This window comes from Seriola aureovittata, chromosome 5 (genome assembly GCF_021018895.1).
Source record: "Seriola aureovittata isolate HTS-2021-v1 ecotype China chromosome 5, ASM2101889v1, whole genome shotgun sequence".
In the NCBI taxonomy this organism is placed as follows: Eukaryota; Metazoa; Chordata; class Actinopteri; order Carangiformes; family Carangidae; genus Seriola; species Seriola aureovittata.
The window spans coordinates 11,258,110-11,284,298 of NC_079368.1; the positions used below are offsets into that span (position 1 = coordinate 11,258,110).

General features: G+C 39.7%; 2 protein-coding genes and 2 long non-coding RNA genes across 4 annotated transcripts; 2 read left to right on the plus strand and 2 right to left on the minus strand.

The window, feature by feature from the left end:
- Nucleotides 1–577: 577 nt before the first annotated feature.
- Nucleotides 578–5,155, plus strand: klf9 (Kruppel like factor 9). Its single transcript, XM_056375915.1, has 2 exons — nt 578–1,409; nt 2,944–5,155. Exons 1-2 carry the CDS (start codon nt 1,010–1,012, stop codon nt 3,219–3,221), a joined length of 678 nt encoding a protein of 225 aa, XP_056231890.1. The 5' UTR covers nt 578–1,009; the 3' UTR covers nt 3,222–5,155.
- Nucleotides 5,156–5,301: 146 nt separating this feature from the next.
- fam219ab (family with sequence similarity 219 member Ab) lies at nt 5,302–13,627 on the minus strand. Its single transcript, XM_056375916.1, has 6 exons — nt 13,370–13,627; nt 12,055–12,154; nt 10,267–10,372; nt 9,646–9,726; nt 9,487–9,541; nt 5,302–7,188 (listed from the first exon to the last, which is right to left on the minus strand). The coding sequence occupies exons 1-6, from the start codon at nt 13,445–13,447 to the stop codon at nt 7,030–7,032; spliced, it is 579 nt and encodes a 192-aa protein (XP_056231891.1). The 5' UTR covers nt 13,448–13,627; the 3' UTR covers nt 5,302–7,029.
- On the plus strand, nt 7,780–12,305 carry LOC130169314 (uncharacterized). The gene is made up of 3 exons (XR_008827815.1): nt 7,780–8,002; nt 9,660–9,845; nt 11,942–12,305. It is a non-coding gene; the product is annotated as an uncharacterized LOC130169314 (long non-coding RNA).
- A 5,329-nt stretch (nt 13,628–18,956) lies between the features above and the next one.
- LOC130169313 (uncharacterized) lies at nt 18,957–23,856 on the minus strand. Its single transcript, XR_008827814.1, has 2 exons — nt 23,478–23,856; nt 18,957–20,927 (listed from the first exon to the last, which is right to left on the minus strand). It is a non-coding gene; the product is annotated as an uncharacterized LOC130169313 (long non-coding RNA).
- Between the last annotated feature and the right edge of the window lie 2,333 nt (nt 23,857–26,189).

A 26,189-nucleotide genomic window follows, 5' to 3' on the forward strand; every position in this document is an offset into this window, starting at 1 on the left:
TTTTTTCACTTCCATTTGTGGCATCAAATCAAGAAAATCTCATTAAACGATTTGCAAATAAGACTATAACTCTAAATCAGTTGTTCCAAAAGCAAAGGGGGGAATTTCTGATAATGAGTGGGATGATGTTTGATGTAGTTTGGACACACTTTCAAAGTGTGTCCAAACTTTTGAGTGGTAGTCTACTGTTTTTAACATCAATTTGCAAATACGGCACTAAACTAGATGTAGAGTTTCAATTATGATCAAACACACACTGTTCTGTTTTCCATCTTTATCTCAAACTCTTCCATTACTACTACACTTACTGTGAATGTAATTAAAATCTAATGATAAAAAAAAACATATTCATATTTTAGATAACATAACATTTATTCTGAATTTTGTTTTTTTTTTATGAAGATACCCATTTTTCCCGATCACCTCAACTGCTTGAAGGCAGCATCCTCCTGGATCAGCCCTTTTTATGTCTGTGATTGGTCAATTGTCCCATCACTCAATCCTGTGTAAAGGCGATTCCAAAAAACAAGTCACGTTTCCTGTCAGCCAACCACAACCCTGTTTTATTATGACACCGCGGGATTCCGCGAAATTGTTTCTTGGAGTTGGGAGAAGTGCTGCTCGCAGTAAAATAGGACAAGTTGACGCATGTGTGGGAGCGCTGATAAACGCAGACACAATAGCTCAGTCGGTAAACGCAGAGTTTTATTGATTCGTCATTCAGAAGAAAAGGGGTCTAGAAGGAGTTGGAGAAAGGAAAAGCCGGGAGGCAATTTGAACTGGTATCTTTCACGAGGGGGTGTTTATTTATCCGCCCTGTAACCTCAACAAGAAAACGCAGCCTTTGCGGAATAGTCACATTGAAGACGACACGTGTGGATGGTTAACCACATGTTTTCGGGAAGGACTGCGGTCTGATCACTTCATTGCACCCGTTTTGTCGGATTGTTTTATACATTGTATAGATACTCTCGATAGTTTCTTTTCTCCACCCGGATCTGCTACAGTGATGTCGGAGGTTGACGTCTCTGCAGAGTTTGTCCCCAGCCGACCACCGGGGCGGACAGAGGACACGTTGAAAGAGAACCAGGAGAACAGGACTTTGCTGATGGTGGCAATGATTTTATTGGACTTGAACAAATGCAGTCCCAATGTTATCAGCACTGGGGCCAGCAGATGTCTCGGGGGCAGCGACACTGGCACGCAGGAGAAGGTGGAGCGGGGGAGTTGCCGATTGAACGCCGGGGACAACCGGGGCCCGGTGGGAACTAAACAGTCCCGGAACAAGAAGGCGGCAGTAGTAAGGAGACAGGAGTCCCCTGAGAAGAAGCACTCCTGCCCCTTTGCCGGCTGTGGGAAGATGTACGGCAAGTCGTCCCACCTCAAAGCCCACTTAAGGGTCCATACCGGTAAGTGGAGGCTCTGCTTGGCAACTTGGGAGACACGCCTACGAAACTAATGGGCTCGGTTCAGTTGACGACAGCAAAACCGCTCTGCGTCACTTCTGCCATTATTTTTAATTTCAGACGCATGTTGACATCACTGTTCAAATTCTATTGGCTATTTCTAGGACATCGAATATGTTGACGAAGATGAGTAACATAGCAGTCTGTGAACATTTAAGAACTACTGTAAGACATTAAAGCTGCTATGATGATGTCATTATAAAGTCATGATTTGATACTTAAGAATGTGATATTAACATGATGATCTTAAAGACCAAGCCTACAGCCCGTGTTGTGTGTGTAATGTGACATGAGAGACCACATGTTCTTGCTAATGAATAACCGATTATAAGAAAGGTGGTCCCATGAAATTGTCCCTACTGGGGGTGTGACTGACCGGGGCGAGTGTGGGATGGGGGAGGGGCGGGGGTTGTTCTTTAATGTGCTATTGACACGCACCCTGCGAGCTGGGAACACCGTGTGCCGCATGATGTTATCCGAATAATGACTCAAATGATTGTTTTTCATCGCTGGTTATCATATAAGAGATGCAGCTGTTTTGTGTTAATGTATATCATATGTGTTGTAATAACAGCGATTGACAGTGTAGTAAACACCGACATATTGGCTTATGATTCACATGCAGGTCACTGCGACACTTTTGTCCCCACACGTTCTTATCCCGAGGTAACCCTCCCTGCACCACCATTTCCTCATACGTCATCCCCCTCCACTCGCCTCACTTCGGGTTGTAAACAAGAGCAGACATGTGGTTCGATAGAGCACGTGGAGGGGAAGATGGGGGTGGGGGTAACCATCGTTTTTTTCATTGTGTGCTTTTTTTTAATTCACGAGGCTCTTATCATGACTCACCATTTTTAAATCAATATGTTCTGTTATTGTTCCCAGAAAAAAGTGTCTATGTAGGCATTCCCATTTGATTTGCCTCAGACAAAAAAAAGTTTTGGATCTGTACTTTGCCCTCATCTTATGTTCACTTGGTTAATTTTGTATCTGTTTATCTTATTGCCAGCCCTCCCTGTTTCAAGGTAATTACAGTATTGAATGCAAATGTTTATTAGGATTAGTTTAGAGTGAAGGTTATAGCTTAGATGTGCACTCATGGGTAACCCTAATGTATTCTTTGGGGTTGCCAATCACAGTCTCATTTTAACACTTGAAAAAACATATTTGACATTGTTTTCTTCTTTTTTCATCTTGAGACTTTTGAAATGACGACATGATTCAGACATAAAAAATGATGCATTATCTCTGTTTGACGCAGCTGTAAAAAAAATGTTATGGATATTTTAGTATTAGACTTTGCTGTTAAAAGAAGAGTAACCATTTGAACAGTTTTCTCCATAATGGGTTTTGAAAAGGTTAGAAGAAAAGAAAAAAAACAGTTATTTATTTATTTACACATATACCAGTGGAGTCTGTGTGTGGTAATACAAAACCTGTGTGTGTGTGTGTGTGTGTGTGTGTGTTTCCTCAGGTGAGCGCCCCTTCGAGTGTACCTGGTCCGAGTGTGGCAAGAAGTTCTCCCGATCAGATGAACTGACACGTCACTATCGCACACACACGGGTGAGAAGCGCTTCAACTGTCCAATGTGTGACAAGTGCTTCATGAGGAGCGACCACCTGACTAAACATGCCCGGCGACATGCAGGCTTCCATCCCAGCATGCTCCAGGGCTCCAGTGCGGCTAAGAGACGCCGCTGCTCCCTGTCTGTGTCCTCTGATTCTGGTGACCAAAGCCCTGCAGGGGTGTGAGTTACACCCAGCATTGTTAATTACTGTAGTATATACTGTACATATATACATAACAGTACATGTGGTACATGTAGTAGATACAGAGGCTTACACAAACATGGACACACTCACTCGTGTGGTGTGCACACTTACATGCAAATTCCTTCAAGCCAGACAACCCAACCAGCCAGGACACTATTCAGAGAGTTTTTCTGCTACGCATGTAACATTGGGCAACAGCAAAAAAAAACCATTTTGAACCTGACTGTAATCAAACTAGAGCTTCACCCTCTTCTTCCCTGAGGTGACTGGTATTTATTTAGGGTTATTCAGGGTCTGCCAGACAGGTGTAGTTGTTTTGACATTTGTAATTATTTTAATTTGTGTTGTGCTAAGTGTTTTCGTGGAATAATCTGCCATCCAAATGGTATTCATGTACATATATAGTTTTCATAAACACTATGTGTCTTCACTTTGCATTACAGACTTTTGCAGATGAAGAAACAAAATCTTGCGACTGAGATGTTCCCAGTGTGTCAAAATGTTTTGGGAATAGTCCTTCAGTGAATGTTATTATTGCACACATAAACACATACTTCCACTTGTAGAGTTATTCTTCAGTCCGGAACAAGGCAAATGTACAGTATAGTAGTATTATCATGTAAATAGATTATACAGACCACATTTCAAATGGATGATATACTCAGTATACTGTAGTTAAGTGTTATTAGAGAGTAATAAGACAAAGCTATAATATAGAGAATTACAGAGCTTGGATATTTAATTTCATACATTTGGCTATGGACTTAGTAAATCAGGTATACTGTGAGCTTGTAGGTATAGGCAGTGTGTTTCCTGTGTTGAAACATAAATGTTGTCACATGATGATGAACTTGCAAATAATTGTACCAAAACACCTTTACAATACTTACAGCAAGACCATAATATATAAGCAAACCTCATGCATAAAGAAAGTTCATCTTTTGGGTTCCTCTTTCAGGCTTGCATTGTGTCAGTAGTACAGGAAACATAACAGGGTAAAGCCTTGAAAAGCTTAAGTGGAAACTTGACTTTTTCACTTTTGTGTTAAGACCACAGTGATTAATGTTTAGTAAAAGTGTGCAAACTGTAAACAGGAATGTCTGTGCCTTTTAAGGGTTTTGTAGCAGAGAGGAATTTCTACATTTTCAACCTTTGGAAATACTACGTGAACGAACATTGTCAGATTATTTATGTTGATATTCAATACTTTGAATATCAATGACTGTCTCTTATATATGCCAACAGTGCCAGTTGCTGTACATTGAAACTAACTTTTGTTTACTCTATATCTGGACTGAGTTTTATCAGGGAAAAATGTGATTCATGGTCATTTCAACTAATATTACACCCCCTGGTGGTGACATGGAAGCACAACATTTCTCACAACAGAAAGTCATAAAACCTTTTTTATTTTCTGTCTTAGCATTTTAAGGCACACTCTCGTGACTGGTTTATTTGTGAATCAATGAATTCCATCATGTAGCATGTTTGTATGTATTCGTTTGGTACAATGTATTTTTTATTTGTCTGGTAATTTTTTATAATATTACTAATAGGATGAGAGGTCTTATTCGTCCACTACAGTAGCCAGAAACATGTCATGATGTCATTAGATTTCTTTTTATACTTGCCACATAATGCATTGAAACATCCAGGTAGAGTGTAAAGTTAGGTCTAGTTAACCTAGAACACAAACTACATACATTTGTAAAGTGAAACGCTGTTTTTTTTTTCTGGCATTATGACAACTGTGATTAGATGTTGGTGCCTTTCAGGTCGGAGCCCTTACTTCTGATGTTACTGTACTGTAATCAGGGACTGTCAGTACAGACCCCATGTTATCGCAATATACATAGCTGTGTAATAATTACTGCTCAAAAGTTTTAACATTAAAATAATTTTTTCTTTCTAAATATGTGCTCATTACTTCTTTCCTACATCACACACCCATATCTGACACTATTAACGTGGAGCTTAAATAAAGAAATCCTCTTCTTTAATATCAAATTAATAATATAATGCAGAGGTGTAACAAAACAGTAAGGTAGAACATGGAGCGCTCCATTAGCTTTGTGTTTATTTGTTTTCATACACCGCACATAACAATAACATTGTTAAATACTGGAATGGAAGTGTTTACAATACAAGAAAATCATTTAAAAAAGGAAAACCAAAGAAAAACAATAATCACCCGTGTCTAAATGTAAAAAAAGCATAACTTTTTAGACAGCAAATGCTCTTCGAATAAACTAATTCATCAAGATGGGAATAAATACACATCTTTTAAACTTCTCTGTACTTAAGGCATACTCCAATTGCAAATAATCAACTGATTTAAGGGAGAGGGGATCATAAATGAAGTCAGTGATCCTTGATGTTGCAATTAAAAAACAATTTCCAACCTATAAGTCAAAAGAGACAAATAGATGCCATCTCACTCTTTATTTTGGTATTGTATGTCTGTATGCATGCATATGCATATATGTATGTGTGTGTGTGTGTGTGTGTGTGTGTGTGTGTGTGTGTGTGTCTGTGCAAGAGTAGAGAGGATAAATCTTTCTGTCTGAACCTGTATGCTCCCTTAATGATCGATAGAAATGGGGGAGGGGGGAGTGTCCAGTGATCAGGTTCTGTGACACTGACTGAGAAAAGATAGAGTGGGGTAACACAACAAACTGTGCTGAAAAAAATCCAAAGCCCCCCTCCAGTCCCTTTGGCCATGATGACATGGGCATCATGTGTTAGAGGGTTGGTGCAATGATGCGTGATCTTCCCTTTTGACACAGTTCATTTCAGATAAGACACTGTCACTGCTATGCAGGAAAGAGTACAAAGATATGCGCCTGAAAAATAAAAAACAAAATGTGCAAATTCCAAAAAATACAAATCAGGCTAGTGCCACAGCAGTAGCATGTGATTGCACAACAGAAATGGGGCAAAAATCAAATGTGCAACAAGCTACTTGCTTATTTTATTCAATTCCGTTATTCAGTCTGGTGCTCTTCATGCAAATTGTTCCTCAGCCATTCACGTTTATACATTCATCCCTAAACTGTGTAATGAAACATCCAAGCCAGAAGGGCAAAGAAAGCTCAAGTGTTGAAGGTGGTGTGAATGAGTGCAATGACCTGGCATGTGCTACATAACAACCCTGTACAGTACAATGAATACAGTACCAAATATCCTCTATTTGGGGTACCGAGACCGCAGTCCACACTTCTCAAATATTTCCACATCAACACATACAATCATTCTGATCCCTCTGGTTTAAAAAAAGGTAAGCATTTAAATAAAAACTTAAAAAAAAACTAGAAAAATGCAAAAATGCAGCCCAAAATTCAGGTAAGCGGAACTGTTGAGTCAGCAGTTATGATAATGTTTCTTATTCTTCAGGGAAATTGAAATCACTTTACAGCATCAATTGACCCCTTGTTTTCTGTCTACTAACATCAGTGTGTTAAGTTACATCATGTTCACCAGGAGAAGGGCTCTCAAATACAAGTGCACGTCCTACCATAGGAGGAAACCGCCACTTTTAATCATATTTTAAATACATATTCAATCTTTTTCACATATGTTCCTTCTCCTAGATTTTAAACCAAAGTTTCTATATGTTAATTTGATTATTTGTCATTGTCATTATCATCATAGCACTTAACTGTCATTACAATATTCTACCAATGTTTCACTGTCGCTGCTCTGGCGGCGAAGTAAACTCACAGCAGATGGAGATCAGGGGTTATGTTGTGTGGAATGGGGTACGGGGCAGAAGGTCAGAGAGGCGGGGTTACTGTATTTGACAGGTGGTGGAGGAGGTTGCCTGGCAGCACATGCAGGTAGGGTTGACTGATTTTGGTGGGATCAGATCCAGGTCCTCATCGTCGGGGATCTCGTCTAGGCGGTAACCATCTTTCAGCAGCTGGATGTTCAGATCTTGGTTGATTTGCTGGAGAAGGGACAACAGACAGAAGAGGTTGATGGGTTACAGCAATGTGTCCCAACCCCTGGGCTAAGGACCAGGAGACCAGAAGCATTTCCTCCTGGGCCACAAGAAAAAGGTATGATTCTGCCATAAAATCTGAATACTTATAATATAACATAACAAGCTGTTTCACTCCCTGTTACTCCCACAACTTATTACAGTAAAGTAGGCCATCAGTTTGTGAGGTAGCTGTCCATCATTAGCTACATGATCTGCACATGGTGTGCTAACCCTCTGCACATTTTGTTTGAACTTGGGTCAGGTCGAGAGTTATTAAGAAATTTCTGTGTGCGCGCGCCCAAAATAGATACATAACACGCAGTGGGAAGAGTCAAAGAAACAATGCTTACTGTAGAAAATGTGTTGCATTAGCCTAATGAAATGACAAGCTCATACCACTCTCATGCCTATCGACTCATGCTGGACCATTGCTTGGCTGGTACCAGCAACTTCCTGGAGTCTCCACTGGTTGACTGGCGACTGCTCCAATAATATGGAAAGCCAAAAGGTTCATAATTCGTCTCAGTTTCCACGGTACTTGGCGTAGACGTTGAGACTAATTATGAACCTTTTGGCTTTCCATACAGTAATTGACAAAATGTTGAGCTAAACCTTTACAGAGGTTATTTGTAAGCTTTCTCTCTTGCTGAATGTGGTTTCTTGCTGGGAGCGGGTAGTGGTGATCGGCCATCGTCTTTATAATACAAGAGGTTATAATATGCCCTCCGAGCAGTGCTACGCCTAAGGGGCAGATTGGACGCCACAGAGAGCCATTAAGGTAAGGTGACGAGACGGGCAGGAGCTAGCTGGTTAGCGTGCTAACTTCAGTAGAAGAAAAAATGTGATATAGACAAAGGTTAACGTTTGCGTTGCTTTTCACCGCTGGAGACAGTTCTTGGCTCGTATAAGAATTAAGTTTGATGCTGAACTCACAACTTTTCTTCTAGACTGGTAAGTAAACAACTGATGATGCGAACATTGACTATGTAGCAATAGCAAAACTTACAAGTAGCTCCCTCAAGAGTTTCTTTGGCGAAGTTATGGGAGACAGAATATATAAGCTGCAAACTTCATGTTAATCTTAATACACCCCCACCGCATTGACGAGTCCACAACAACAACTACAACAACACTGATTCACAGTGCCAATAAAGGTTGGTAACTCGTGGGTTACAGGGAGGTAAAAATAGTGCTGGACACTCAAGGACAGGTAGAAATCTTAAGGTACTGGTAAGAAATCAAGCATGCTGATTGTAATGAAATGCATAATTTGTGATTAGATCTTGGATCTGTGGATTTGAAAGTCCTCATTTACCAAGACCTACATGAAAAAAGAAATTCACCTGTTGAAGTAAATGACTTGTCTTGATTTTCATGAGAACAGAGACAATGTATGATGTACAACATACAGATATTAAGCTTATAAACACACTGGCTTAAAACTCACAATGGCAACCATGGCAAAGAGAGTTATGGCACTTTCACAGATGGGTGTGAACTTTGTCATGAACGGGGTGACTGTCCTAGTTTGATTGTTTTTTCTTTTTAGCAAAAAAAACTTTTGTTTGCATACAAAACAGAAGCAATGTCTTCACTTTAAATCCCAGCATTTACATTTTTATGTAAACTCTCAGTAGACAAGTAGGTAAACTGTATACTGTAATGTACTTCATAAACAATAACCATAATTCTCTACTTTGTTAAGCCACAACACAACAACTAACAACTTGCTGTTGTTAGCTTGTACTAAGAAATAGGAGCGAATGGCTAAAGTGGGTTACATTTGCTGTTAATTAGATAATTATTTCCAAAAACTAAATAAGATCTGAACACCTGTGGGCTTATAAATATAACCTACAATATATCCTCGAGCATGGACTTGTCAGGGACAGAAAACTGATGTTGAGGTTGGGACCATGTATCTGTGATTAGCTCTTATATTTGCAGCAGTGCTGAAAACATTTGCAGTAGCAGACACTCAGAGATTAAATTTCATTTGTTTCCAGCTTTGTGGCTCATATATTTGTGTACAAGTGCGTCTGCAGTGTAATCATACACTTGCAGGGAGAGCACGGGCCTACAGAATTAACATGGCTAAAAATGGGCATTCTTCAAGACTTAGCTTATAAAATCCTGACTCTTGGCTTCTTGACAGTCATGGAAAATGGAGGGAGGATGGCAAAGGGATGAAATGAATGAGAGAGCAAATGTGAAGTAATGCAGCAGAGTGCAGATACATATCTGCACTATAACACATCTCACCTCAGCAGAGGAGTATCCCGACGATGAATATCTAGACATGTCAAAATCATCATCACTGAAAAAAAAACACAAGTTAGCTTGTTTGTGTGTTTATGTGTTTCTCTGGTAAAAAACGGAGGCAAGAAGTATATTTATGAGTGTGTTTGTGTGCATGTTCACCTGTCTGTGTCTAGGGCCACCAAGGGCTTCTCATCTGGGCTCTGGTCTAAAGAGGAATAGCCTTTATTGGGCACTACCAACCTGTGGGGAGGGAACACAGAGAGAGAGAGAGGACAGAGGAGAAATTATCATTGGAGCAAAAATAGCATGTAACAGAAGAAGAGGTGGAGGAAGGAATATAAATTCCCGAACAGGAAGGGGTGAGTAAGGACTAGCAGAGATGTTGAAAGAAAAGCAAAGTGCACCTGGAGACAGTATCACAGATGAACTGAGTAACAACAGAGGTGTGAGGTTTAATTCCTCGGTCATCTTACAAAGCCTGAATCAATAAGACAGTTTTTCTTTAGAGCCCTACTCACAGAGAAAAGAAATGGATACATGAATAAAATCCATCTATTCAAGCCCATTCAAACATGTTTTGGATATTGCACATGAAAATCTATATACACAAAAACTTCAGCTAACTGAATCATTTAGCTGTATAACGACTCAAGTTGTATTTATCACAAAAAACATAATATATTTTAATTACTGTCATCTCTCGGAAAGACACCATCAACCAACAGAAGATGGAGGTCTCATTTTCTCCACTAACCAAATACCACAGCGCTCACTCCTTACCGTGTTCTGGCCATGACATTGTTCTTCTTGGGCTGCTGGTTGACTGGACTACCTACTGTGTTGCTGTTCTTCAACGAGCCCTTCCTAGCAAGCTCTCTCTGTTTCTCTGCACAACATTCACAGACACAGGAACACACACATCAGTTCAGCTTGAAATGACACCTGAGTGGCACAAAACATGATGGAATAAGGTTGAACTAATGTCATCTACTTAAGTGCTGTAATTTTGCTTATAAGACGATTCTTAAATAAACCAGGAAACTTTTATAATTTGCTGATGTGACAGCATGGCATTGCTGAGAGACAATATGATGCAGGACAAACATACTTCTTGACTTTCAGCTGCATGTCATTTTGTCACATTGTAAACTCTATGAAAGCCTGCTCAGGTTCTAAAATTTGCAAAAGAAGAAATCAGTATAATTTAAACAGACACACATCAGGAAGTGGGATGCTCGGGGAATCCAACTGGGTTTATTTCTACTCAAAGTCAGTTTTCACTTTGAGAAGACCATGAGATCCTTTCTTTCTGAACGTGACATCAGGGCTGATCAGTGTCCACAATTTACACAGTGAGCAGTGTTTGATGTGATTAAAATCTGAAAAGCACAATTCAGAAACAACAGAATTCTAATGTGATATCAAACCCTCTTGCCTTTTTCTCGTTTGTTTGATTCTAATTAGTGATCAGATCATACATGATGTTGATGATGTAAATGATGTCATAAATGCTGTTAGTCTAGTCTGAGAGTCTGAGCCAACCATCAACTAAAGTATAATGCATCAGAGACCTGTTGTGAAAAGCAGGACTAGCACTAGAAAATGTATATGTACTACAGTTTTAACCCAGAAAAGAGTTTTAAAAGGCTATCAAATGTACTTTTCCATCTCAAGGTCACAAAGGCAAAGTGACTAGTGTAACAAGCATGCATAATTAAAGGGATATGCTCTGTTTTAAAGATAGGAATTTTTTTGAATGTGTTTACAAGTCAGAAAAAGACTATAAACAACCAGTAAGATTCAACGAAATACAACTGTAGTCATCATTATGGTCTCACTTTCAACAAACGGCATGGATGAAAAATGAAATGAAATTCTAAAGTGGCTGTTGCTGTCATGTAGGTGGAGTTACATCTTAAAAGGACCCTTTTTAGGCATCTCTATCACTGAATAGTTTTCTTTTTTTGAATATTCATGGTTCTTAAAGGCTTTAGCTAGGAAACTATTATGGCAGGAGATGGCAGGTAAAATAAAGAAGTGCTGCTACGAACCACTGGACTCTGTCCAAGGTGCTGAAATGACACTTTAAGGACTAGCTTTTCATAAACAGAAGAGACTCAATTTTTCCAACTAAAAAGGCCAGACTGGCTAATTTTTCCACAGATATCCACGAGCCAAAAAATAAAATGGATTTGAGCTGAAACTATTAATCGATTAATCGATTTTTTTTTTTGATAGTAATGGACAAAACCTTTTGTTGTATGGGGACTGTTATTGAGGTGAAAAAAAGCAATTTGAAGGGATCACATTGGTAACCCTTTACTCTGAGAACTTTTGATTGGCATTTTTCACCATTCTGTAACATATTATAGACTAAATAGTTAGTGGATTTATTCTAAAGTTTGCCTTGTGCTTCTATGAAAACTGATTCCCCTCGTATCTCTGTCTTGTCTAGAGATTATGCCGCATCAACAATCTTTTCAGGACATCGAATTTACAGCCGATTACAGGATATGCTGATTCCCACAGGCAGAGACTTGGCCTACAAATACTGAAGCTCTTACTCACCTATTTTCATCTGCAGGGGTGAGGGCTTGTAGTTGATAGTGACAGGTTCTCCCTCTCTGGTGTCTGAGTCTGCCTCTGAGGCTGTGGACGAGGCCGGGTCCTGGAGGCAAATAGGAAGATGGCATGGACAGAACGATGAGCAGAAATGTGCATTACTGAGGGCTTGATGAATAATTTACGTCTTTTTGTAATGCATAATAGACCCTTCTATGCCCAGACAATGTGAATAAACAGTTCATAAAGAGATAAAACGTGAGGAAGTGTCCCTCTCTATAAAATGAATGCCAGTTTATAAAGTGTTATGTGGATCATTTCTTTCAAAAATATTCATACCTACACACACATACTGCTTGAGAACTGAGAAAGAATCCTTTTAAAACAAGTTAGGTTTTGTTACCTCCAACCGATAAGGCAAAGATTGAAACTGAATAAAAATAGCTCTTACACTTTCTCATTTGAACATATTTTAAGTAAACGCAAAACTTTGAACTTGATTTATTCCAGTAACTCTGGGATCTTTTGGTTCCTAGATCTCAATTTAGAAAACTCTCCTAAAAAATAGATCCTCTACTCACAGGGCAAAGTTTAGGAGGAAAACTACGTTACACAAGACACGGGGAGGTATGTGGACGCCTGGAGACAGCAGGTCAGACTGCTCAGGGTCTAGTCTGGCTCTCTGGCGGCCCCGGCCGTGGGCAGCAGAGGCCGCCCTGCAGGCTGCAGTAACCCAGGGCCCCGCTACAGGCCACGGAGCGCACCGCCAAATCATTTATACTGTTTTTTAATCAAAAGATGGTGGTTCAGTGGGATATATGAGCATATATTCGAGATTAAGAGCCGTTTATTAATCCCGGTAAGGCCATACAAGTGGCGTCGAAGCCGGGGCAACTTGCTGCATGGATGCTGAGGATGTAGCAGCAGTGTTGGGATGGGATGCTTGTTTTCGCCAGACATGACGGATGCTGCTCACTACGCAGCAGACCGGACGCTGCTTGTTTTACACATAGGAACAGAAACGCCAGTATATGGGCAAATGATTTATCCCCTGATTGGTTACACCGCCGTTTTAATGTTTAAGTGTTTGTTGATAGTAAAAAAAAAAAAAAACTTAATGTAAATACTCTATTGGTAGGCTACATGAGCCAATATTACGCATGGCAGGTGATGGATTTGTTGGGATCCCAAAGCATAACATCATGAATGGCAGGCCTCATACACTGAACATCCTGGAGTAATAATATCATTTTAAATAAGAAAACAATACCAAAACACTGATCGATCATCCAACATATAGCAGCCAACAAATCTGACTTACCAGCGGCTGCATCTCAGCCTGCATCTCCGCCTCCTGTACGGCACTCGGCACTTGAAATCTGTCGATTTCTTCCATCATTTTGGCAACGCGCCTCTTTGCTCCCTTCTCTTAGAAACTGAATATAATGGTAACCGGTCGTTATCGCCGAGACTGCGAGAGATCTCAGATTTGTCACAATCTCTGTAGTTCTCCGGTGGCGAGCTTCATCCCAGCAGGCAGTATGTCGACGGTGGTGTGACTGGTTGGGTGACGGTGACTCCACCACCCACTTCCGGGTGGGGTATCCCAAGCTAGGGTCGGAGGACCGAAAAGGGGCCTTTTGAAGAGGACCAAGGTGGTCCCCAGCAAATTGATTACAGATTATTATCAATATGACTATTGTGAGGCAGTTTGTTCTTTTTTGTCTCTCTGATGCATATCAAATTTAAGTGAATAAATCAAGATTAACCATCTCTAAACTATCACAAAAACAAAATACATCTTTAAAAGGAAGGCACTCTCAGAAATTAAGTTTTTAATGTTTAAATGCCGGTCAAAACCCTGCTGACATATAAATACTCACGACATTTCCTTATTACAAAAATACTAGAAAGACCAGAAGCAGACCCCTTAACAACTCATCACTCAGGAAGTCAATTAACAAAAGTCTCTTTTGTGGAATTTCAATTAAAAGCGAATAAATTACTCAGTCAAATGAACAACTTGGAGCCAATTAATTAATTACAGTGCCAGTAACTCAGTTCATCAAGGAAAAAACCTATATCTGACAAAAAAAAAAAAAAATCCAGTAGGATATTACTGATTTGGAATATGTTTGCTTTCCATATTACTTAAGCATTTAGTATGACTATAATGAACTTAAATTCAATTAAGATATAGAAACAACAGGGCAGCCATTTTTGCCTCGTGGTGTCACTCAGCATCCTGCTTGCTATGAACAGTGATGAAAATCAACAAAGTACATTTACTCAAGTATTGTGTGTACAGTTTTGAGGTAGTGTAAATAAGCCTATTTCCACTTTTTTCTTCTTAACAATTCAACTCAACAACTGTATGGTACTCTTAAATCCACAGTCTTTATCTAACATCTATAATTACTTTTACAGATTGAAATTTCTCATTAACCATATGATGAGCTCATAGATATGATGCAGTGTTATCTATTAAACTACCAAACAAGTAACTCAACTGGCTACAGCCCTAAAATGCTGTCTCCATGTTCATCAGCAATATTCAAATAATATAATATATAGCACTCTGAAACCAGTCATTGTGTTATGGGTGCTTTCACTTTTTATTTACATTTTGCTGATAATATATCTGTAGCTTTACTTAAGTATATTTTGAATGTAGGACTTGTGGAATAAAAAGTAGTAATAGCAATAAAAAGAACCTCAGTTTTCTTCCACTACAGGTTAGAAACAATCCACAAGACTCTTGCCTGGACATGTAGCCTAATTTATTTACAAACCAATAAACACATAAGTACCACAAAAAACAAGAGGTAGGCCTACAGTGCCTTGAGAAAACTTCTTTTGTGATTAGCATTAGTATAATGTTTAAATAAACATTTGAGACGTTGTCATTTTTACCTCCAAATGATTAATTTTGATAGTCTACAAAATCTTTAGAAAACGACACATTAACAGAAACACTTATAATATACAGTAATACAATCCAAATTAACTAGTGCTGGAATCAGGAAAATGTATCTTCACAATTCTGAGGTGTTGTACTTCCACTTTATACCAAGCCTACTTTATACTTCTGCACCACTACATTTACAGATGCAGATTTAGATTGTACCCTAAAAAACAAAACAAAAGAAAAACAAAAAAACATGTGATCAACTTTGTTATAAAAAAACATTGTTATAGAGTAAATAATCACCAGTATATAAAGTAGTTAGAAATAGCTTCACCCTGACCAAGTACAACATTAAAATATAAAAATTCCTTATGCATCAGTTACAGTCCTATAATAATTGGATTATATATTTATAACTTAATAAACTAATTCTGCTGCTTAATAACTGCAAGTATTTTGTACTTTCAACATTTCAAGTACATTTTTTAATGATAACGCTTGTGTACTTTTATTTAAGTGAGTTTTTGAATGCAAGACTTTGACTTTTATAATGGAGTATTTTTACACTGTAGTGTTACTTTTTCTTAAGTAAGGTATCTGAAAATTTCTTCCACCACCTAACTACAGCGACTACAAACAGCTGATTCAGTGCCTCTCTGAAGGTTTAAAATAAAAACAACAACATTATAAACATCACAACAATAGGAATTATTTCTCGACTATCGTGCTATTCTGTCCATTCCCTGTATGTACCTGTAGGGTTTCCATCTCAGTAACAATGATTGTCTATATTAGAGTTCTGCAAATTTTAAGTAGAAAACTAATTGAATCTACTTTCTATTTTAAATTACATCCGTGCAGCGTATGCCTCTATTATTGGATGACCTTACATTTTGGCAAGATGAATGAGCAGTTGCTCTCATCATACAACTTTAAACAAACACTGAATTAAATAATAACACAAACATCATGGAGCACATTCATTATAAATTCATAAGAAAATATCATAACTAGTGGCTAATGATGGCCTGCCAGAAGAACATCAGTGTGACTTGTTCTCATTGAAAGTCACTGACTACACGTCTGAGTGCACATTGTCCTTACCTGGAAATACCAGCAGAGAGCAGCAATAGCACGGTCTGCTGCACAATAATGTAGAAGCGTTTTGGCAGCTGTGGGCCCCTGCTGCAGCCAACACCAGGTGCTTACAACCGCTATGAGGCGGCACATTGTGAAGGTTGAGCCAGCAGGTGGCAGTCTAACTCTACACATGAGGAGGAGAGGCTAGATGGTGGATGAATGATAATGAGATGTGTGCAGGGTCAAGTAGGTCGGACTGTTGCAGTCGTCCAAAAGCAAGTAGTTTGAGGTGCATACCTCTGGTCATGCATATGCATTAAGTGTGACTATAGGAGCATATCTGGAGGTCAAGCTCTGTAAGTGTGGGAAATGTGATACTCTGGAAAAAAAAAGTTGTGGATGAAAAACTTCATTTTCTTAAATGTTCCCACTCTCTAATTCCTATATATCTCACACACATTGTTTTTATTTTTCTGCTGTATCATGCATACTGATTGAGTTTTCCTATCACTATCATTATTTCTGCTTATTTCATGCTATAATTAAAACCTCTGTTGACAGGACAAACATTCATACTGACTAAATTATACTGAAATATAATGATTTTGATATCAGAGCTGCACTGTTGTCAAAATCTATTTAATGACTGTGTGTGTGTGTGTAATTGTGATGAGTGCTCGTGACTCTATAGGGGTCCTGGTGTGAAGATCTGATTAAATGTGATTAGAGTTTTGTCATTAGTTATACATACACAAGGACAGTAAGATAGCAACATACACATGTATACCATCCGTGCACATTTTTACATTACTCTATAGTGCATGAATTCATGCTTCATACAGGTCATTAATCACAGAAAGCCCGAAAAATAACAGTTGTGAAAATAGATTCTCTCTCTCTCTCTCTGGGACACACACACACACATGCGTGCACACACACTTTATTTGGAGCCACTGAATTAAATTATAGATTACATAAGATTCAAATATTAAAATTTCACACATGTAGTGGCCAAAACATAGATTAACATTTGATCCCTTAGAAACACACACACACACACACACACACACACACACACACACCACACACACACACACACACACACACACACACACACACACACACTGCCCATGACTCAGTCTAGGCTGATGTGGGTTATGCAACCCCTCCAGCGGTGCAGATGAAGCTGCAGATTACTGGCCCCTCATATGTTTATTAGTAATCTCTCTGTCTGTAATATTTGTACTGATCATTATATAACACCATATTAGGTTCAGTGACCCTGTTCCATCTCAGTTACCATTGGAAGACCAGGGAAATTACTTTGCTGCTTCGTAATGCGATGGCAATGAGTTCAGTAACCATGTTTAATCTCAACTGGATGAGGTCACAGTAAACATCATCCAAAGTATAACACTCTTTCCTGAGATGATCAATAGAGTAATTGGCAGGAGAGCAGATGGATTAAATGAATGCTTATTCAGTGTTTTCTTGATAAACTCCTTCAGCTATCTCGACTAGAACATTGGCTTTGAAAACCACGGTTTTCAGCTCAGTGCTGTGGTTCATGAACTGTGTGAGTCAGAATGTGCTGACCTTCACATCCAAACAGCTCACTGTAGAGTGGATCACTGGATCTGTGCTGGCCAGTTTGCAGGGCTTTGGCACTGGTCTGGCTGGATGGGAATGGAGAAACAAATAAGAGGAAGACAGCCAAAGAGATAGATAGAGAGAGAGAGAGAGAAGCTGGCAGGCAGATAAATAGAAGGGACTCACATAAACATGAGACAGCTGTAGAGCCGCCTTTCTGACGAGCAGTTTCAAATCAACAGCCCACCAAAGGCCCAAACCATCTGTCTCATATGTGCTATAAACCACTGTTTTACACATGTGCATACATGTATTTGAACTGTTTCTGTCACACACTCTCTGGACATGCAGCTTATATATCTCTGCTATAAACAAAAACATTACACAGTTCTTTATCTCATCTCGTAATGCAGTGAAATCCATGACTCTTACAAATGTCTTACGTGTTAGCTGTTCATCTCTATAGGGCCCTAAAACAATCATGAAGTGGTGAAAGATGTATTCAGGTGCTTTTCAAGTAAAAGTAAAACCCTGAATTACAAATATTCCATTACATATAAAGATTCTACATTCAAATAGTTACATCACGTAAATATTGTGAATCAGTAAAATATACTTCAAAACTAAAAGTACTGGTTACTGGTACTGGTCCTTATTGTTACTATTATTGCTAAGCTGAATTTTATTATGTTGTAGCTGGTCATGGTGGAACTGCTCTTATTTATTAGTGGTAGTTAGGGGTAGTTTAATCTATCACAGTTTCCTGTATTTTATAAGATAATCTTATCTTTTTTTATGAAAGTTGAAATCTGTATTGTATCTACAGTAACTAGAGGTGTCACATTAATTCCTCTGAAATGTAGTGAAGTAGAATCATGGCATAAAATGGGAATAGTCAAGTACGAGTACCTAAGAATTGTGCTTAATGTAAGTGCAGCACTTGAATAACAGTACAGAATTTCATTCTGCTTTTGTATTTCCACAAGACACGACAGAGACAAATCATAAGTCAAATCAATGAAACTCTGTATAATTAAGTCGCTGCTTGTCACTCAAAGAAAATAATTGCAGCAGTTAACCCTCTGAAGATCCCTCCCTCCTCCCAATGGTGGATCATGGTTATCAGATAAGGATTATATGGTTGATGTTGACTAACAACAGGATGTGGGTCAGTGTTTAGGTCAATATGTTCCACATTGATTACCTCTGTGCAGGAAGCTGAAGTCAACTGCTATTTTAATTCAATTTCTAATGTTTAAAGAATTTGGAGGGCTGACAATGCTAATACTCAGCAAAGAAACATGGCAACAATGATTGTGGATCACATTAGTTATAAACAAGAGTGAATCATTTCATTTATTTATCAGTGAAAGATAAACTGTCATCAGAAAGCACAGAGCACAGCAATTACCTCAGTGCCATTCAGGTGAGTTCTTCTGACACTTTTTTTTATTGATTGATCATTTAATCCATAAAAATAAAAAAAATATCAAATCACCACTGCAAGTTGCAAAAGTCCCAAGTGATGCTTTCAAAGTTGTTGTTTTGTTTGAAAAAAATAAGTTATTCAATTTATAATGAAATGAAAGAAATAAAAGCAGCAAATCTTCACACAGAAACAGTGTCTGGAATTATTGATGAAATATCAAACTTGTCATCAATTCATTTTATTTTAACAGATAACTCCGCACTTCTGCGGTAGTTTTGTATCCATCATAGTAATTTTCCAAGAAACATCACATAAATGAAACACAACACAAAGTGCTGCAAGGAAAATAAAGTTAACTAATACCTGATATTAGATTTCAACTGATGTTTCTCCAACACAAAAATAAGAAACATTTCCAAAGCCCTTTCACTAAATTCAAACTGTATATGAGACAAAAACATAAATGCAGCTCTTTTCCATTTATTCCACTGATGTGGAGCTGAAGTTCTGATTGGCTCAACATTTTGTCAGTCTGGTGTGTCTCATCTCTCTCCCACCCTTAAAACAATCTTGGTATCTGATAGGTAGTAGCTGAAGTACATTGACTACAACAAATACAATACTCACTTGTTGCTGTGAAACAGTGAGTGTTCTGTCAGTCTGTCCTTTCTGGTGAAAGCTGTCTATAAATATCTTATTCAACCTTTAGAGGAGCTCACAAAATGAAAGAGAGGCACACCGGGACACGAGTAACATTGACGCTGTTACTTTTAATCCCGTGGGAGTCGGATCGGTAGAACCAGAGACGTGTGTGTCAAATGGGGAGACTGTCAAGCAGGAGCCGTGAGCTCCCTTTTCTGTAAACAACACATCAAAGCGAGTCTTCCCCTGCACTTTATCATTCCCACCAAATACATGCCCTTTATCTCTGTCTGTCTTTACTCAACACACTTCCTCCAGCAGCATCCCTCTCCTTCCTGACTCTCTCAGGCTTTTGGGTTCTACCTGTTGTCTGCAGCTTGTGAGCTCACAGTGGTACATTTTTTTTCTTCCTTAATGTGTTATTGTGACTCTCAGCCAACCCTGTCACCCCAAACTCTTCTTATCCAACTGACTCTGTCTTTGCTCTTTCTCCTCCACGTCCTTTCAGTTGTTTCATATGAAGGGATGAAAAAGAAAGGAGTAGAGGAGGCGATCATGATCTGCCTGTGTAGAGCAAAGCAAAGAGACTGACAGATGGACAGTCCCAGCGACGCACAGCAGAGATAAGAGGATTGGACCCGCTTGTTGTTGTTGTTGGTCTTGCCACAACTCTTAACGCAGATAGCTCACTCTGAGCTCCACTGACTTGCATAGAGGAGATGGGGCTGGTAGTGGAGACTGGAGAGATGTGAACAGTAAGACAAAAGGAGAAGCTGAGCAAAAATAATGACAAGAGCGGTTGAAGAGGAGGAGAGTCCAGCTGGTCTTCTAACATCCTGCAGCTCAATATTTGGCCTCTTGCAGATCCACAAAGTTAAATTTTGTTTCCACCTCAAGTCCGTGTCAAGTCATGATTAGGGTGCAGCTAGTAGGTACCTCTGTTCCCTCCTCTGCTCTGGCTCTGCTGTGAAAACTGGCACTTTCTCTTGGTGTGAAGGCACCTTGCAAGCCTTGTAGAGGACAACAAAGAGGATGAAGATGAGGACGCCCACCACAGAGTTACAAACGATGGCCACTATGGACCACACAGACAGTCCCATCCTCAGTTCATGCTCCATGGTTGACTGGACAGCTGCCTCCGGACTCGCTATGGTCACATCAAACTTCAGAGGACGGTCTGAGGTCTGCAGCCGGTGCCACCTTGGTCACTTCAATTCCCACCATTTACCCCTGAAAGAAAAGAAAATGTCTCACTTGATCGCAGAAAATCCAGACACATGCTCACATGCCCCGTACATACGCACACTTTGGCATACTTGGCTACAGTTAACCTGCCTGTCACGTGGGCCTGCTGAGTCCACTGGTGAGGTCAGCTCAGTAAAGATTACTTTCCCTCTGACAAGGTAGTCACTAGGCCAAGGTGGCTTTATCCCTGCAGGTGCTATATATGTGGAGGAACCTGCGTACTGTATGTCCAGCACCTGCATGAGTAGGTTGTATTCTCAAGACTTGCTTAAGTGTCAAATACAAAGCCTTACAAGGGCCTCTAATAAAGCTACACAGTGGAGCATTATTATGATATTTCAGCACAAGTGATGTACAAGGAAAGTGTCAGACAGATGCAGAGAAAATTTCATTTTAAGGACTTTGTTAATAATCTGTGGATGATATGAGACTATTACAGGACAAGAAAGTGCCTTTTGGTTTCAGTTGCATGTCGAAGCATCTTTTTTTTATTATTATTCTTGCTTCCTTTATACTGGCAGAGAGCGATGAAGTTATTAAACTGATAAAGAAGGTGCCAGTAAGCACTTTTTCTCACTGATTTATTTTGAATGAGTTTCAGCAGTAATGTGTTTTCAGGAGGAACATGTTGGAATATAGTTGCCATTTTTGTGGCTGATATTAAATGGGTCACGGAGGTGTACCGGTGAGACAGTGAGACAGAATGAGAGAGAGAGAGAGAGAGAGAGAGAGAGAGAGAGAGAGAGAGAGAGAGAAATCCGTTCAAGCATTAGATAGAGTGTGAATATTTTCCCTCTCAGAATTTAACAGATAGAAACTCCAGCTCATCTCCTCACTTCTATACCTCTCTCCCCTCCCTCTAATGCATTACTAATGAGGCCACATATTTCCTCCTCTCTCCAACTGAGGTATACACTACAACAGACCAACCCTGCTCTTTTCAAAGTTATCCTTCCCTTCATAGGCGTTTTATGACCAAGCCAAATAAAGATGGATAGCTCAGAGTCAGAGTAGGTGGCACTGATGCATTTGATCTGCTCTCCAACTTGTGCAGTCGGTCTCTGTTTGTACCAGATGGGTCCCTCTCAGGATGCTGGTGGCATCACTGTGGGGAAAATAACCCTCACGATCACTAACTGGGATTGCTCTCAATACAACTGCCCTCACAGTCTTGCAGAACATTTCCAAACCATCCTGAGGAACTTTTTCGCAGAATTCAAGTGACATTAAATGTAGCGTATCCAGTTTACAATTTCAATTAGAGCGAAAGCGAGGAATGTGTAAGCTATTAGATGACAGAGAGATGTGATGGGGAAGATTCTGTGTGTGTGTGTGTGTGTGTGTGTGTGTGTGTGTGTGTGCACACGTGTGTGCAAGTGCGTGTGCTAGAGAGAGGAATCAAATGAGTGTATGAGCAATGTATTGGAACAGAGGACTGCTTCCATGCTTATATACATTTCAGACAATCAGTGGTGCATATAACAAGACAACACACCACTGTCACACTGTCTATTCATTATCAACAATTATTATCATCACATTTTCATAACTTATACTTCCCAACGTACATGATTGTGGTTCATGCCTCTTTGACTACAAGAATAATTTGTTCTCATTTGCACTATAAATATATTTCCTCTGAACACTCTGATAACTATGTTTCAATTAGTAACCACACTAGAGAAAACCAAATGTAATCAGAAGTCATTATGTTACATTTGCACATTCAGGGCACCAACATGTTTGTGGGTTCCAGCATTACAAGTAAAGAAAATCCTTTCCTTTTGTGCATTTAAATTTTGTAAAAGGTAATAATGCAACACTGTTATTGACAAGTAAAAGATGTTCAGTTAACTGAATCAGGGGTTTAAACGACTCAACGATTGTTTGGCTAGATTGAGCGTTCCAAAGATCAGAACAGCACATGACTGACCATTACACACATGCATGCACTCCCTGAGCTCACAGTCAATACAAAGATAAGTTCATCTGTTACGCAATGACTCTGTGCTCCGTGGTCGTAGCAAGAAATAGTTAAGCTTTAGGCCGTGCAACAGCAAAATGCAGCATGAGAATGTGCTTGAGCTGGCATATGAACATTCATGAATGGTGTCATTGACCCATATAAAGGGCCTTTGTGCACACATGCAAACAATCTAATGTAAATGTATGCAAATATTACATGCACCAGAAAATGCTTTCTTTTAGAGGGGCAGGCATACGGGCACAGAGCTGGGCCTTCAGTGACCACATGGAAAACAGGCAAATACTTGTGCATAATGCATCAACTTGTGGTAGACTATCAGAATCGGTGGCCTCCATCTCATGTGACAGAACTGCCTCCCTTCCTCTTCAGCTCATTTGAAAACACCAGCTGCATGCGTTGCCACAACTTCACCGTGAGTTGGAGAATCAACAGTGTTGACTGCTGACACTTTCTTTTATTACACTTGACTGTTGCAGTTTGTTTTCTCTCAACCTGGGCATAATCAAACATTGAATAATAGGCTATCCTAAACTCTTACAACAGCCTACCTCACTCCTCCCACTGGTGTCTTGTGTCCATGCCTTTGGAGTTTTGTGTCCTCGCGCCTCAGCTGCAAAAAAATGGGTTGAGATAAATCTTTCAAAATGAACACCGGTCTTAAGTAACTTCACCAAACCGTTTGTGAAGCGGGAACTTTTGCCTCGAAGTAGGTCACCAAACTCTAACCGACCGTTTGGCGATATGTCTGAGCAGCAGCAGCAGCGGCAGCAGCAGCAAACGCTGGCGGGCGGTCAGCTCCGGACTATTAATGAAGTCACGCTGGCGGAGTCCCGGCCGGTTCCCAGTGACTGCTGACAGGCACAGGGCGACAGAGCGGAGATGCTGCTGTCAGTGTGGCTGCTCGTCATCCCCCGATCCTCCCCCCACCCACCTGCCACCCATCCCTTCCTCTCCCTCTCCCAGTGTGTTGCTGCTGAGCCACTTATAATAGGACGCTCTTGGATCATCCCATCTAGGGCTTTTCCTCGCCTCTGTTAGGATGCCAGATCCACAGACCAGTGCAAAAGGTCTCTGCATAAACAGTTAGTACAGAGCACCATAAAAGAGATGTTGCACCATAAAAGAGGTGTTACACCATGCAAACACCGTGCATTTTACTTGATCCTGAAGGAATATTTAGGATTCAGTTAAGCCAACTTCAACTTCAAACAGCTTCTTTTCCCTTGTCCACCCTCGTACCAAACTGACTAAAACCCTGTTATATAAAGGCTAATATACAGTATGTATGAGTTATGTTCGAAAATATGCAAAAATGTGAAAATACATGTAAAATAACCGGTAAATCTTTTTCAGAGTTTCAGAGTTTAATACAACAAAGTGAATCATTTTCAAATTAAATGCAGAAAGACTTCCAAAATATACAACATTAAGAGTATTTTGGTCTTGAAAGTGCAGTGAATTACAAGCACCTTCTTCCCTGCTATTGCACTTAAAGCAAGTTGTGCAAAGCTGAATAGCAGCTGCACAAACTTCAAACTTGTTGCCTCCTCTTTTTCCTCATTGGTATTCACTGCAGCAGCAGGGTGTCCCTGGGGGAGTTTGCTCAGCTCACCCTGTCTCTCTCTCTCTCTTTGTGTGTGAGTGTGATGTGTGGAGTGGGGTGCCCTGACCCACAGAGTTCAGTCACAGACAAAGCTTTCTTTTGAGGCCTCACTCTCACCCTCATCAGTGGCTTGAGACAAAAGTTTTGCAGGGGATCAGATCCACAGAGCACCAGTTTAATCAAAGTGCTGCATACACTGGTTTGCATGTTAGCAATAATTCAAGGGCTGAATTATTTAAATTTACTCTGACTGTAGTGGCTGACTAATAACTGCCAGACAACGTAGTAACTCCATAAATGTAATTAAATGCGGCATAAATGAGCTAAAACTGCAATTAAACTTCAAACATCAGGTTGCCACCAGTTAATATAAATGTTTTGTTTTTTAAATCAATAACTGTGATTATAATGTAATGTTGCATTCATCTTATAAGTTATTACATGTGGTCCATATAATGATTACAATACATCATGTTTTATTCTTCTCTAACAGTTTGAATAATGTCACGACATTGCAAGTTAGATCAATAGGTTTGATTATATTTTTTAATCTTGTTATTTGATACAATTTTGATGAATTACTGCACTCAGTATTAAATTATTAAATTTTCATTCATTATTACTTTATGTGTAGATTTATTTCATGGATGCAGTTCAAAGTAGACAGTCGACACTCATGGATCCCTTCACTGTTTGTCACAGTCAGACTGAATTAGTCCGGGGGCAGCACTACACGAGAGCTTAGATGGGATAGTTATCACTGATCACAGGCTGATACTCCTGAGAAAGCTGCTTCAGAAATGCGATTCATCACATCAGAAATGCACTCAGATACAGCCTGAGAGAACCGTCGAGACACAGTGAAACTCCCTGTGTCTCTGCCTCTCCTCCTGCCTGCTCTTAATACACACACACACACACACACACACACACACACAATCGTTATTGCTTGCTCTTGCAGGACGTGTCATGTGTGATCACTGCCTCTCATGTCAATAAAGACCCTCGCACACCTTCATTACCCTGTCAAAACGTATCAGTGTGTGTGTCTGCGTGTGAGCCTTGCAAATGAGACACAGCGGAGAAAGAGTGAGATAGAAAAGAAGAAGGTCAGAGCCAATTTAATTTCTTTCTTAATTTTTTTCCCCCCTCTACTCTCTCATTCCCATCTCATCACAGGGTGGAAAAAAAAACTGACAGAAGTGTTAATCTCAACTTTGCCATTCTAGCCTTCTTCTGAGTGCTGTTATCATGAGGAAAATAGACTTCCCAGCTGAGTATTATGGTTTTCATAAAGGCCGCCTGTTGAGAGGACACGGAGTTAAACCGGGCTGGTCTTCAAACAGGGATATTAGATTCATATTTTATGTGAAGGAGCTGTTTCATAAGGACACACACACATCATTCACTCTAATCCTCCAGTTTTCAACTTATTTGACAATTTGACATATAAATGGACAGTTTTGTCTGAATCACCTGGTTTGTGTATGTGGGCTATTTGCAGTGAATCACATGTATTTGTTGGTTTCAAAGCAGAAACATTGGTCCTTCTGCACAGTATCCTGTTTTGGAAAGCTGTCAGAACCAATTCCCTATCATGAGTGTATGAGGACACCTGCTGGACATTTGTTGACATCGTTTCTTTTTCTAGCAAACC

Bases quoted from the DNA above. Each gene is read 5' to 3' on its own strand.
- klf9 (XM_056375915.1), top strand. From the start codon at position 1,010: ATGTCGGAGGTTGACGTCTCTGCAGAGTTTGTCCCCAGCCGACCACCG. The intron at 1,410-2,943 runs GTAAGTGGAGGC...GTGTTTCCTCAG, and splicing joins CCACTTAAGGGTCCATACCG to GTGAGCGCCCCTTCGAGTGT.
- fam219ab (XM_056375916.1), bottom strand. From the start codon at position 13,447: ATGATGGAAGAAATCGACAGATTTCAAGTGCCGAGTGCCGTACAGGAG. The intron at 9,542-9,645 runs GTGAACATGCAC...TTTTTTTTTCAG, and splicing joins GTGGCCCTAGACACAGACAG to TGATGATGATTTTGACATGT. The intron at 7,189-9,486 runs GTGAGATGTGTT...TCCCTTCTCCAG, and splicing joins CGGGATACTCCTCTGCTGAG to CAAATCAACCAAGATCTGAA.